Raw genomic sequence first — 12,125 nt, 5'->3', positions numbered from 1 at the left:
GGCCCATAGTTTTGAGGGGGGTGGGAAGGAGATGGGAGTCTTGTCGGCAACGCTACCCCCACTTGTTGTTGCCTCTCTTGTGATTGTGATGGCTATGTGAAGAGTGCCCTTTGACGATTACTATAGTTCTCTTACCTGGTATCAGAGCGGGATTTTACTAGATCCTTGGGTTGCTCCTCTCTCCTGTGTGGTAGCCTTTGAGGGGGGTTGTTGGGAGGCAAATTGTGTGTTGATGGGGGAGTGCCATGTGGATCTTCGGGGCACTTGGAAATCTCACATGTGGTGGTGTTGAGGGTTGGAGAAGGCTATATGATCTAGATCAGGGTAGGTCTTCTCCTACCTCCTCGCAAGCCCATAGCATTTTTTTGGGGGAGGGAGCCCTATCGGCAACGCTGCCCCCCTTCTTAGTGGCCATTGTTGTTGCCTCGTATGGTTGTGATGATTGTGCAAAGAGTGTGCTGATGGTACTGTAGTTCTCCTATAGATGAAGCTAAAGAGATCCTAACAATTCCTAAATCACTAGAACCACATTGCAAGAAGTCTGCCTCGCTTAAAGTTTGGACAAAGTAGCCACGCTTCTTCATGGTTGAGAAAGAATAGGAGACATATGATTCATGAGTTAGAGTGAATAGCAAGGTGTCTAAGGAAATAAGTGGTAAAAAGATTGTTGCATGCCTTGCTTTTAATTCTAGGGAGAGAGAGAGAGAGAGAGAGAGAGAGAGAGACTCCAAACATGGAGTGTCCGAGACTCCCAAGTTGAAGCTCGATGTTGGGGCGGGTCCGGACAGAGGTCACTTATGGTTAGCACGTCTGAAATCATCAGACGAACACCCCTGCGGGTCTTAAATTCGGAAAATAAAAAAAGAGATAAAGTAGGCAAATATATATATACTTAGGCTAGAGGGTTTCGATTCCTGGCTTTTGCTTCATCTCGCCATCGCTGTGTGATTTTCTTGCAGTTATATTTTACCCCGACTCTAAACGACCGTGCGCTGCAAGCAAGCGTAGCTTCTTGCGGCAGATTTCTCTCTTTGTCATTTGTAAAGGCATCCTGTGAAAAGCCTATTTCTATGCTCACCCCGAAACATGAAATTGCTGCTGAGCAGTTTTATTAGGGTTAGTCTCTGCTGATTGCTGGGTTCCGATCAAAAAGTTTATTCTTTCAGGAAGGGCAATCGAGATTTGTCTCAAGAACGTCAGATCAGGGTAAACGCTTAATCAGGTGTCGTTAACTTAATCTGGATCAGAAGCTTCTGGGAAACACAGCAGAAACGCTAGAATAAGGAAACTTTGCAAGGAAATTTTGAATAGGGAAACCTGCTGCATGGGGGGTGTCAGGGGGCTTTCACATGCGCTGTTTGCCTCCTTTTTGAAGCTGGAGATGAAGAAGGATGATGGTTCTTACCTGCTGCAACGTTCTTTTTTCTAAGAATGCTGATACAGGATTTTGCAAAGAAGGCTGATGGTTCTCGCTCACTGCCATGTACCTTAATTGTGCCAGGGTTAGGGTGTTGTGCATAGCTTGGAAGGCTTAAACAGGTTTGCTATGGATAGCATCAGAAGACTGCTGGAAGGGGAGCGAGTGGAGGTATGCTTTCCTTGCACAGGAATTCTCCTGATTCATTGTCTCTCATGCATTATTTTTTCAAGCCTCAATTTGCATTCTGACATGTAGACATACACTTTAAAATACACGGATGAGTGCGTGAGAGAAAAAAACAACAGTTCTGTAAGTCCCAGTGGTACAATGCTACAATGATACAATGTGAGGGAATCAATGTGGGTCCTCGACAGCTATGGCTATAGAGGCTGTCCACATCCACTGCCCGTGGAGGGGCACTCCAGTCTCCTGTACCTCTGAAGGATCTCTTGGATCTGAAGCTGTTGTGTGGAGCACCTCCTAGGATCAGCTGGTATTGGGCGTCTAGCTTGCTGCATCTGGATGGCTCTGTTTAGGGAGATGCCCGGGAGGCGGGGTGGCACAGTTGCTGTCAGGGTGTGCTACCTAGTCTGTCGATTAGGGGCATCTGGGTCAGGGCTATCTCATGGTCATCAAGAGAGAGAGAGAGAGAGAGAGAGAGAGAGAGTGCACACACACACACACACACACACACACACACACACACACACATTTACATGCAACCTTTGAATCTTAAAATTGCAATGATGACCAGCAGGCCCTTTTGAGTCAAGGATCAAACCTTGCTGCTTTTTTCCCCCTTTTTTCATAAAAAATTTGGCGATCTTTTATGAAAAGTAAGGATTCATCCTCCATCTAAGTATGCAAGCATTTTTTTTGGGGGGGGGTTTTCAGGTTCGACAGAAGGAGGTGGGCCTTCGAGGCTCTTGGCATTCTGGAGTGGTGGTGCAAGTGAAATGTGGACGCAGAGTAGTGGAATATGATGAGTTACTCACCTTGGACGGCAGCAAGAAGCTACGAGAAGTGATTCCTCTCCCGAAGGATATTAATCTCCAGTTTTCTGCTCTGCGGAATAACAATGGAGGATTGGCTGAGCGTAACAAACGTGGCTTCATCAGGCCCAGACCACCTCCTTGCCTCTTACCTTCTCCTCAAAGCTGGACAAAAGGTCTTCTAGTGGACGCCTTCTATGATGATGCTTGGTGGGAAGGCATTCTTCTGGATGATTTTTTTTTGGGTAATGAGGAGGTCAAGGTTAGGATTTTCTTCCCCGAGGAAGGTGATGAGCTTTTGTTTCTCATCAAAGATGTTAGGGTCTCACAGGAGTGGGATGAGGCTTCTGGGCAATGGGTGGTGCGTGGTCATTGGTCCTTTGGTGGTGAAAATGGTGAGTTTGATTTTAGTCCTCTCAAAAGTATCTGCAGACAACGTAGGAGTTCTTTAAAAGCATTGTGGCGACAGAGAAGATTCGACTGTGTACAAGACCCATGGACAGGAGAGCAGAAAAATGCATCTTCCATGTCGTCCTCATTGTTACTCGAAAGTCATGGATCGGCAGGTCAGGAGAGAGCATTTGTAGATCTTGGGGAGAAACCTGCTGCATTTGCAAATGGCATAGTAATGCCCTTGGAGAGTCAAGCTGTACAAGTCGTATCATCAACAGGTGCCACCTTACCATTCAAGCGTACACCTAGCCCGAAGTCGCAGGAAGGGGATAACACAGGTAGCCTAGGGGCACAACAAAGACAAGAAATAGAACTCCTTGGTAACAAGCAAAGCAGTCCTAGGAAAGATGGAACGTTTTCTTTGGAATGTTCTGCACCATTAGAGTCATCGATGAAGCAGACTCGTCTCTCAGCCAAAAGGTTTCTTGTGGATGAAGGATGGAAAGTTGAAGTTCGAATTCGTCCACACGATATGAAGCAAGAACCTGTTTATGTGTCACCCAGTGGGTCTAAGTATTACTCTCTAGCATCTGCATGCAGAGGATGGAAAAAGTCCAAAAGCCTAGCAAGCTCTCTGGTGGAGGGTCCTAGCATGAAAGTGAAGCTTTTGAATTCATACAACATTCCTGAAGGATTGATGCGTGGCAAGCCATTAACGAGACAAAAGGCAGCACAAATGATGCAGTCGGATGAAGCAACTAAGCAGAATGCACATGAGGCAAGAAAGCCAGACAGTCCTTGCATTTCTGCAGAGATTTCTAAGGATGGAAAGCCAATGAATCAGAGTTCAGATCTAAGTGGCACTGGTGCTGTTCAACGAGAAGATTGGGGACTTACGTTGCCTGTCAGTGATGGTAAAAAGAGCAAGTTAACTCCTTGCATAGAAAAACTGAAGAAGAGAAAGTCCAATGGGGAGGGAACAGAACAGAGGTGCAAGAAAGGCAGGTCTTCTCTAAGAAAGGAAGGCTCCTCACAGGAAGGCAAGGCTCCTCGTGGTAGAGGAGGTTGTAAAATGCAGGTGTTGCTATCAGCTCCTGGGAGGCAAAAGGATTCAAATTCAACTCAAAACAAGGCAGAATCATCTCACTTCAAGAAGTCAACTGTGCTTTCCTGGCTAATAGACAAGGGTATTCTCAAAGACAATGAACCTGTGCGCTATCTTAATAGGAAGGATGGACGTGTGATGAAGAAGGGCAAGGTGACTCGTGAGGGTGTGCTTTGCAAATGCTGTAAAGTTGTCTTTACTTTATCAAACTTTGAAGCCCATGCTGGAAGCAAGCTTCACCGACCCAGTGCAAACATCTTCTTGGATGATGGGAGGTCTATTACAGATTGTCAGCTGCAAGCTTGTGCCCTTCAGGATGCCAAAGAGAAGAAGGATGCCTTTATTGATATCAGTGATGACACTTGTGGTGTGTGTGCGGACGGTGGGGAGCTGATTTTGTGTGATCACTGTCCATCAACCTTTCATCCCAACTGCATCGGATTAGAGGTTAGTGGAATTATTCAAAGAATAGTAGTTCCCTCATTAGCACAGTATTGTGAAGAATTTGTCCTGATTACTTTGATACAGGTCATTCCTGATGGGGATTGGTACTGTCCAAGATGTTCATGTGGTTCATGCGGCAACAACAAGATGGCTGGTGAGGTAGACAACACGACTTCTCGGTGTGTTCAGTGCGAGCTTGAATGTAAGCAGAATTCTTGTTGGTTCACTTGTACAGTTCGATCATCTTTCTGTGTGGAGGACTGCTACTTAGGCATGGAATGATTGACCTTATGGAGCTCTGCAGACCATCTTGCATGTGTACCGGAACATGTTATGTTTAAACTGGACTGTGAGGCAAGGGAGACCTGGTTTTGTGGGAACCAGTGTGAGCAGGTATAGACAGCAATAATGTAGTGTCATGCAGGAGAAGGTTTTGATTGATTGGTCTTTTCCTCTCTTTAACAAAGACTGCTCTTTGCAGATATTTGCAGGCCTGCGAAGACTTGTGGGGATAACAAATTCTCTTGAGGATGGATTCTCTTGGATGCTATTAAGATCGATGAAGCAAGATAATGGGCTTTTAACCTCAAGTCTTGAAGTAATGGCTGAGCACAATGTCAAACTTGGAGTGGCACATAGTGTGATGCAAGAGTGCTTTGTTCCCATGATTGATCCCCGCACAAAGATCGACCTTATCTCTCAAGCGTTGTATAATAAGACGTGAGTTTATTTTGGCAATCAGCCACCTCAAAAATGGAGCATTTACATTTGTTTGAAATACTTGGTAGCAGTTGGGTTTATATAACAGCTTCTTGTTCGTCTAATTGCCTTTCAGATCCAAGGTGACTAGGCTTAACTACAGTGGCTTTTACACTATAATCTTGGAAAAGGGGGATGAGATGATTTCGGCTGCAACAATCAGGTTTATATAGGCTATTAGCCATGTCTTAGTTCTAATTACGAAGCTTCTTGGCCAAAACTTTCTTTGCTTGTTAGGAATTTTGTACTTTATTGGTAATGCAGTGAGTTCTCCTTGTGGCAGGGTACACGGGGCAAGGCTGGCAGAAATGCCTCTTGTTGGTACCCGGTATCAGTATCGTCGTCAAGGCATGTGTCGGCGCTTGATGCATGCCCTTGAACAGGTTTAAATCACTAAACTTAACCTGTCTGGTAAGTAACTTGACGTCTGCAATTCAATAACCTGATGATTCTCTGATTGTTTTGCAGATGTTGGAAAACATAGGGGTGGAGAAACTAGTTTTACCAGCAGTTCCTGAGCTGCTAGATACATGGACGGGTGCCTTCAGTTTTCAGCATATGAGTTTTTCAGAGACACGTGATCTTAGTAAACTGAGCTTGATGACATTTCCTGGGACCACACTTCTTCAGAAGCAACTGAGAAAGGAATCTTCTATGGTATCAATTTGTCAGTCTGGTATGCATGAAAGGGTTCATAATCTTGATGGCTTGGCATGCAAATCAGTGAAAGATTCTCTGGTTGTTGTGGGTGCACCATTGGATGGAGGTGTCTTAGCACGTGATGATGCTCACTCATCAAAGGAATCTGTTCATAGTGACTCTTGTCTGATAGAGAAGATGGATCATTTGAGCCAGAACTTCAACATAGAAAGCCGTAGTTATTCCAACAGGCCTACAGCTTCATGTTTGCTGAACCATCAAGTGACTCCTCGAGTGATTACAGAGGGCCACCTGGATGTGAGGGGAGGAAGGGTGAAAATTCAAAACAAGTTCAAGTCTCAAGCTGAAGGGTACTTTTATTTGTAAATGGTGTTTTAATGTATTTGAGTCTGAAAGATCTTGTGGCATTTGTAAGGGGCCGTCATGTGGACTTTAGGGGGCATAGAAAGCAGTTAGCTTTGCAATCAAGTTTGCAGGACCAAGTACACAGTCTTGAGAGCAGATTTTGCCACCCTTCTAACTGTTTTCCTATTGGATTAAACTACTTGCAGTTCTGGTGATGCCTCAAAAGGGAAAAAGGATGATGATGTCCAATATGCGAGAGTGGTCAGGGCAACAACCCGGTCAAAACGACTGGTAAGCTCTTTAAGTTTAGTTTATATGAAAGGGAAGGACTTATACAAGCAGAAAGATTCTGGCATGCTTTACCTCCTTAATGTCGTTTTTGCATTTTTGCAAGGAAGTAATCTTTAGCTATTTTGAATAATGATCGTAAAAAAAGAAAACTGTTCCACTTTTCTTATTTTGATGTATTTTAAATTATATCTTAGTTAAAGATGATACCAGTCTAGTGCTTATTGAATAATTGAGCATGTTTTGTTCTAGGTGATTTGGGAGTTGAGCCTGTGAGGCTTTTAGTATGGCTTGCTTTGCTCTCCTTGGATAATGATGAATAATTCTTTCTTAAAATTACTCTCCTTTGAAATTGATGAGTAATTCTTTTTTAATATCATTTATTTTAGACAAAGAGAACAGATGAGAAATAGGAAAGTTACATCAAAAAACCTCATAGGGAGGTGAAAAGATCACCCATAGTTGTCTAAACAGTGTATAGCTGTCTTTTGAGAAAGCAGACTAAAGTCTTTGCTTATGTATTTAAATTCCAGGGTTTGAGCCTTGGACCTTGACTGGCCCTCTTGACTGGCCAAGGCGGTGCCATTTGGGCTAGAGCCTGCTGGCAAAGCCTTTGCGTCTATTAACCAAGTACAGGTCAAAAGTAAAACCAAGGCTACTTGATTTTAATGAAACTAACCCCTCGGCCTAATGACTACAGGCTCCTTTAATAAATCAAATCCCTCCACACACACACACACACACACACACAACCAGAACCACACCTCCCCCCCCCCCCCAAAAAAAAGAGAAAAAAAGAAAAAAAGAAGAAAAAAAGAACAAATGAAAAAGAAAAAAGGAAAAGACCTTCTGCAATGCCATAGCAGCTGTTTTATATTGCGGGCAGAATTTTCGAAAACAGCTATATGCCCTGGTTGCAACATTGAATAGATCACCCTGTCAATTATTTGATGCACACCTTGAAAAATAGCCAGTGCCCTTTGCACTAGAAACAATTAGCTTAGCATGGGTATCAAATTACACTTCATGTCCATATATAGAAACAATTTCATGTAGTAGGCACTCACACACACAAATTGCTCTTCTCTCGATCTACACGACACATTTATTATCTGACATCTTAACATAGAAACTTGCCCTTTTACTAGCCTCTCTTACACTCCTACAAGGTGCAAGTCTCTTCCTTGTGTCGTGCTATCTACTGCTCTTTTGCCTTCGAGTATACCTTGACATTAATCCCCTCTTGTGCAACTATTTGGCCCTCCTAGCCCTATTTCACATGATGGAATACATGCCCGAACACATGGACGGGTTGATGAAAGCATGGGAACAAGGATCATGAAGTTGGCTTAGGAAAAAGCACCAGTTTTGGTCAAAAAGCAAGGAAAAGCAAAAAGTCAAACTTAGTTGATTGCAAGCCAAGGGCACCATTGGAAAGAGGAGATTGAGTTGGATGAAAAAGCTAAAAGCCGTTTTTTCAAAAAGGAGCTCCAGGGCCAAAAAGCAAGGCCCTGAAGCTAGAAAAGCAATAAATCATGAACTTTGGCAAAAGATGAGTAATATTTTATTATTATTAAAAAAACAATAGGAAAGCATGGTAGCTTTTGGCAAAAAGCAGGACCCTCCTTGGATATAAAAGAAGCAGGAACCTCTCCCTTTTCCTCATTCATTGAAGCTTGGAGATTATCCTCACCTTCATCAACATCATCAAGTTTTTGGAGAGCAAGGAGATCATCACGATCGACTTCTTTAGCCCCTTGTTGCCCTGCTTTGTTGGCCGCCGCCTAGAGCCGTCGCCGCTCAGCTCTGCCGGCCGTTGCCTAGAGCCATTGCTTGCCACCTTTGCCGCTTGTCCGCCTCCGCCTCCGCCTCCGCCTCCGCCTCCGCCTCCGCCTCCGCCTGTGTTGTGCTGTTGGCGCTGTTTGTCGTTGGTGTAGCGCTGCCGCCCACCACCGGTGCAGCGTTGCCGCCTCCCGCCGTTGCCACTGTGCAGCGTTGTCCGCCGCATCAAGCTGCCTGCAGCTTTCTCCAGATCTTGAGTAGAGAGATTGGCAGTTGGGCACTTATATCTGCCATTTGGGTGTTTGCTTTTTCGATAAGCTGCTTGAGGTTTTTCTTGAAGATCGGGTATTGAGTTTTCTTGGATTTAAACTTGGATTTGGATTTGGACTTGGACTTGGATTTGGATTTGGATTTGGACTTGGGACTTGGATTTAGACGTGGATTTGGATTTGGACTTGGACTTGGGCTTGGACTTGGATTTGGATTTGGATTTGGACTTGGACTTGGATTTAGACTTGGATTTGAGTTTGGACTTGGACTTGGATTTGGATTTGGACTTGGACTTGGACTTGGATTTAGACTTGGAGTTGGAGTTGGAGTTGGAGTTGGACTTGAAGATTGGATCCGGTAGTAGCCCGGTGAGAGATTCTTGTGGGTTATCCCTGTGGTGTGCTCGGCATTAGATCTCGACATCAACATCGACTCGGATATACTACACCGGTATATTTGTTTGCTTTTGTATTCATTGTTGTATTGATCCTGACCAGTGTGCCTATGAATTGTTCCTGAATAAATTCTTGAAAGGGGGCGGGGCCTGTTCTCCGCTCAGTGTGGTGTACCGTGCAAAGTTTCCTAACCTCTTCTCTCTCGCTCTCTCTCTCTCCCCCTTTCTCTATATCTCTATCTCTTGGACACGTGGTTGAGTTTGTCACGGCACGCCCCGTTGGGCTTACATCTTGCATAATCATATTCAAGTACAAAATTTATACTACGTAATTATCCTCATGGAAACCTTATAAAATTGCTTAAATTGAAAGAATTTATATTTGTTGTGCTTGCACATGAATAGTTGGATTCTTGTGTTTTGCTGTAGAACACTTCAAAATGAGGCTTCGGTCCTAGCATTGTTGTGTGGTAGATTGCACGGGATGGACCTACAAGAGGTCAACTTACATGTGAGCTTCAGTGAAACCGGCCTCTGATAGAAACCAGAGTGTGGTAGACTAGCAGTCACCCGCCCACTTGTAGTCTAGATATGAAAACAAAACAGATTGGAGCTAGAGTGCCTAAATCTGAAAACAAGGCAACACCTGTTGGCCCCAAAGCTTGGCGCCCCTTGCGGTATTTCTTTATTCAATTTCAAAAATATGAATGGCTGAGCACAACAAAAATCAGCCAAGAGATTACACTTGTATGTCCAATCTGACGGCCCACAATACCTCTTAGCACAGAGGATCTATGCACACAGATCTGTGTCTCCAAATAACACACTGTGCCTCCCTCTGATCAGCCAAGACCACTAAGCAGGGCAGCCATGAGCATACATCTGGCATAACTCAAGTACATGATTCAACATCTCAGCTCATACATACATGTACTGTCCAACCTCTGTCTCAACCCTTGTCAATCTGCCATACCCCTCCTCTCACAAGGGGCCAGATAGCTCATATCTGCAACAGACATCAAGCAGTAGAAAGAGAGATAGATGAACAGATGAGGAGCTTACCAAAATCAGCCCGTGAAACAGCACTGGAGGAAGCAACGGTACCAATCCGTACTTGCAGGCACTTGTTTCCACAACCCTACTTCACACACATGTACGTACTTGTCTGTACCCTCCTCCTTGCATCACTTCTATGCTGTCTTTGATTGTACAGTCCTGAAAAACAGCTCTGTACCGGTCTGTACCGCCTCAGGATACGTGCCAGAAGCTATCCTTGCCTGCAGCCAGCACTTGTACACACCTGTACCTGCGCAGCCAGTAGTAGCCGCCTGCTATTTTGCTGCTGGTCGCCTGCGCCGCCTGCAACAGTGAAGCCCAGCACCTCTACTTGCACCAGATCTGGCCGTACAGCGTACCTGCAGAAGTACAGAACTGTACTTGCAGTCGTACAGCCTGTAGTACTGACTGTATTCTGCAGTATCCAGAAGTGGCCGCCTACTGTTTTGAAGCTGGTTGCCCGCGCCGCCTCTGTCCACAGCAGTACTTGCTGTCATACAGCACTGTACGGCTGCTGTACGGCCTGCTCCAGCACACAGATTTCAGCAACAACACCTCTCAGCAGTCGACCAGAGCTTCTCCTCAGCTTTTCCACGCATGAGCACAAGCTTTTGCTCCACGACTCCTTTTTCCCAAAAAGAAGAGAGAGAGGGAGGAGAGAGAAGCACTCACTCCAAAAGTGGAGTGGCCCCCCTCCCCATAATAATCCTAGGGCCCCCAAACTTTAAAAGTCCCTAGGGGCCACTAAGGCCTAGGGGCAACTTTAATAGAACATTAAAAATTTAATGTTCTAGTTCCCCCCTTCACACCTAGGGATGTCCACACATCTTTAACTCTGTCCGGGCACCCCCCATGTGAATCATTCAATATTCTGACTCTGCAACCACCATGCCCACACTTGTGCTGTTCCATTTTCACAGGGCCATGACATACCCCCCTCTTGAAAAATGGCAAGCGTCCTCGATTGCATTCTGGTGATACAGCAAAATATCCAAAGTGAAATATACAATAGGGCAAGATCAGCGTCCCAATCTCTCTAAGCCATGCACATGTATCAACATTCACTACAAACCAATGGCATAGTAATAGTCCAAGTTGTATACCACTGTGAACCATACATATTCACAAAATCTCATGTGACTAGAACACATATCATAGAAGTCCCATAAACAGATGTACTGTCAGCCTCAGTACCTTCGGGTGAGATAAAAAAACTGTACCAAGCGACCTCTAGATGTCATCTGAGCCTGTCTGTATCAAGGGAGTGGAGGTGCTACCCCCCTCTTGAGCATCAGGTAATGCTCCAGACCCATGCTCTCCTGAACCTGAATGAGCCACAACAAGAGTCGGCTCTAACTCAAAGGCATCAAGATAAAGCTGCAAAACCTGAGGTGAATCTGTTAAGTCACCTTCCTCCATCCACTTCGCATCCATCGGTGAATAGTTCTTGAACTTCACAAGATAGCGACGGGAAACTTTACCTCGTACCTTCCTTTCCTTGCTCTGGAATCAGAACCTCATCAAGTTCCTCAACTTCCGGCTGAGCCTCATCTGATACATCCTCAGGCACATCCCCACGGAAAGGTCTAAGAAGACTCACGTGAAAAGCATTGTGAATCCTCCAGTGATCTGGTAACTTCAAATGATAGGTTACCTCACCAATCTTTTCCAAAACCTGAAAAGGCCCATAATATCGCATGCTCAACTTAGGGAATAAGCGCTCTTTACCCTTCATCTTCTTGAGTCTAGCCTTTTCAAAGCGCAAAAGAACCCAATCACCCAATGCAAACTGTAAATCACGTCTGTGACGGTCTGCGGCTTTCTTTTGCTTCTGCTGAGTTTTCTGGAGTGCCAACTTAACCCTCTGATAAGCTTCATCCAAACTTTTCACATACTCATCAGCCTCAAAAATCTTATCCTTTGTATGCAAAATGGGTGGTACCTTCTTCCCTCCTTTCACAATCTCAAAAGGCGCCTTGCCTGTCGAGGTATGAACAGTGTTGTTATATGCAAACTCCACCAAAGGAAGATACTTTTCCCATTGTTGCTTGTGCTCTGACACATAACACTTGAGAAGATCCAACACTGTAGAGTTAGCCTCTTCTGACTGACCATCTGTCTGTGGATGAAATGACGATGAAAACTTGAGAGTTGTACCCATGTTGTCAAACAACCCTCTCCAGAACAAACTCGTCATCCGTGGGTCACGGTCACTAA

General features: G+C 44.8%; 1 protein-coding gene across 2 annotated transcripts in view; it reads left to right on the top strand.

Moving 5' to 3' along the window:
- The first annotated feature begins 782 nt into the window (after positions 1-782).
- The window catches only part of LOC147633614 (uncharacterized), a 47,890-nt gene continuing 36,547 nt past the window's right edge, over positions 783-12,125 (top strand). For both annotated transcript variants that reach the window (XR_015267149.1, XM_086806750.1), the window contains exons 1-9: positions 783-1,588; positions 2,315-4,357; positions 4,439-4,556; positions 4,659-4,747; positions 4,836-5,074; positions 5,190-5,276; positions 5,397-5,496; positions 5,582-6,123; positions 6,325-6,409. Coding sequence is in view for 1 of the 2 variants with exons in the window: in XM_086806750.1 (XP_086662876.1) it covers positions 1,547-1,588; positions 2,315-4,357; positions 4,439-4,556; positions 4,659-4,747; positions 4,836-5,074; positions 5,190-5,276; positions 5,397-5,496; positions 5,582-6,123; positions 6,325-6,409 (3,345 nt within the window). In the remaining variant the exon portion in view is untranslated. The remainder of the gene's footprint in view (positions 1,589-2,314; positions 4,358-4,438; positions 4,557-4,658; positions 4,748-4,835; positions 5,075-5,189; positions 5,277-5,396; positions 5,497-5,581; positions 6,124-6,324; positions 6,410-12,125) is intronic.

This window comes from Cibotium barometz, chromosome 12, assembly GCF_041138505.1.
Source record: "Cibotium barometz isolate CiBa-2024 chromosome 12, ASM4113850v1, whole genome shotgun sequence".
NCBI classification, from domain to species: Eukaryota; Viridiplantae; Streptophyta; class Polypodiopsida; order Cyatheales; family Cibotiaceae; genus Cibotium; species Cibotium barometz.
Note: the sequence above shows the minus strand (reverse complement) of the source record. Positions and strands in the feature narration are given on the sequence as shown.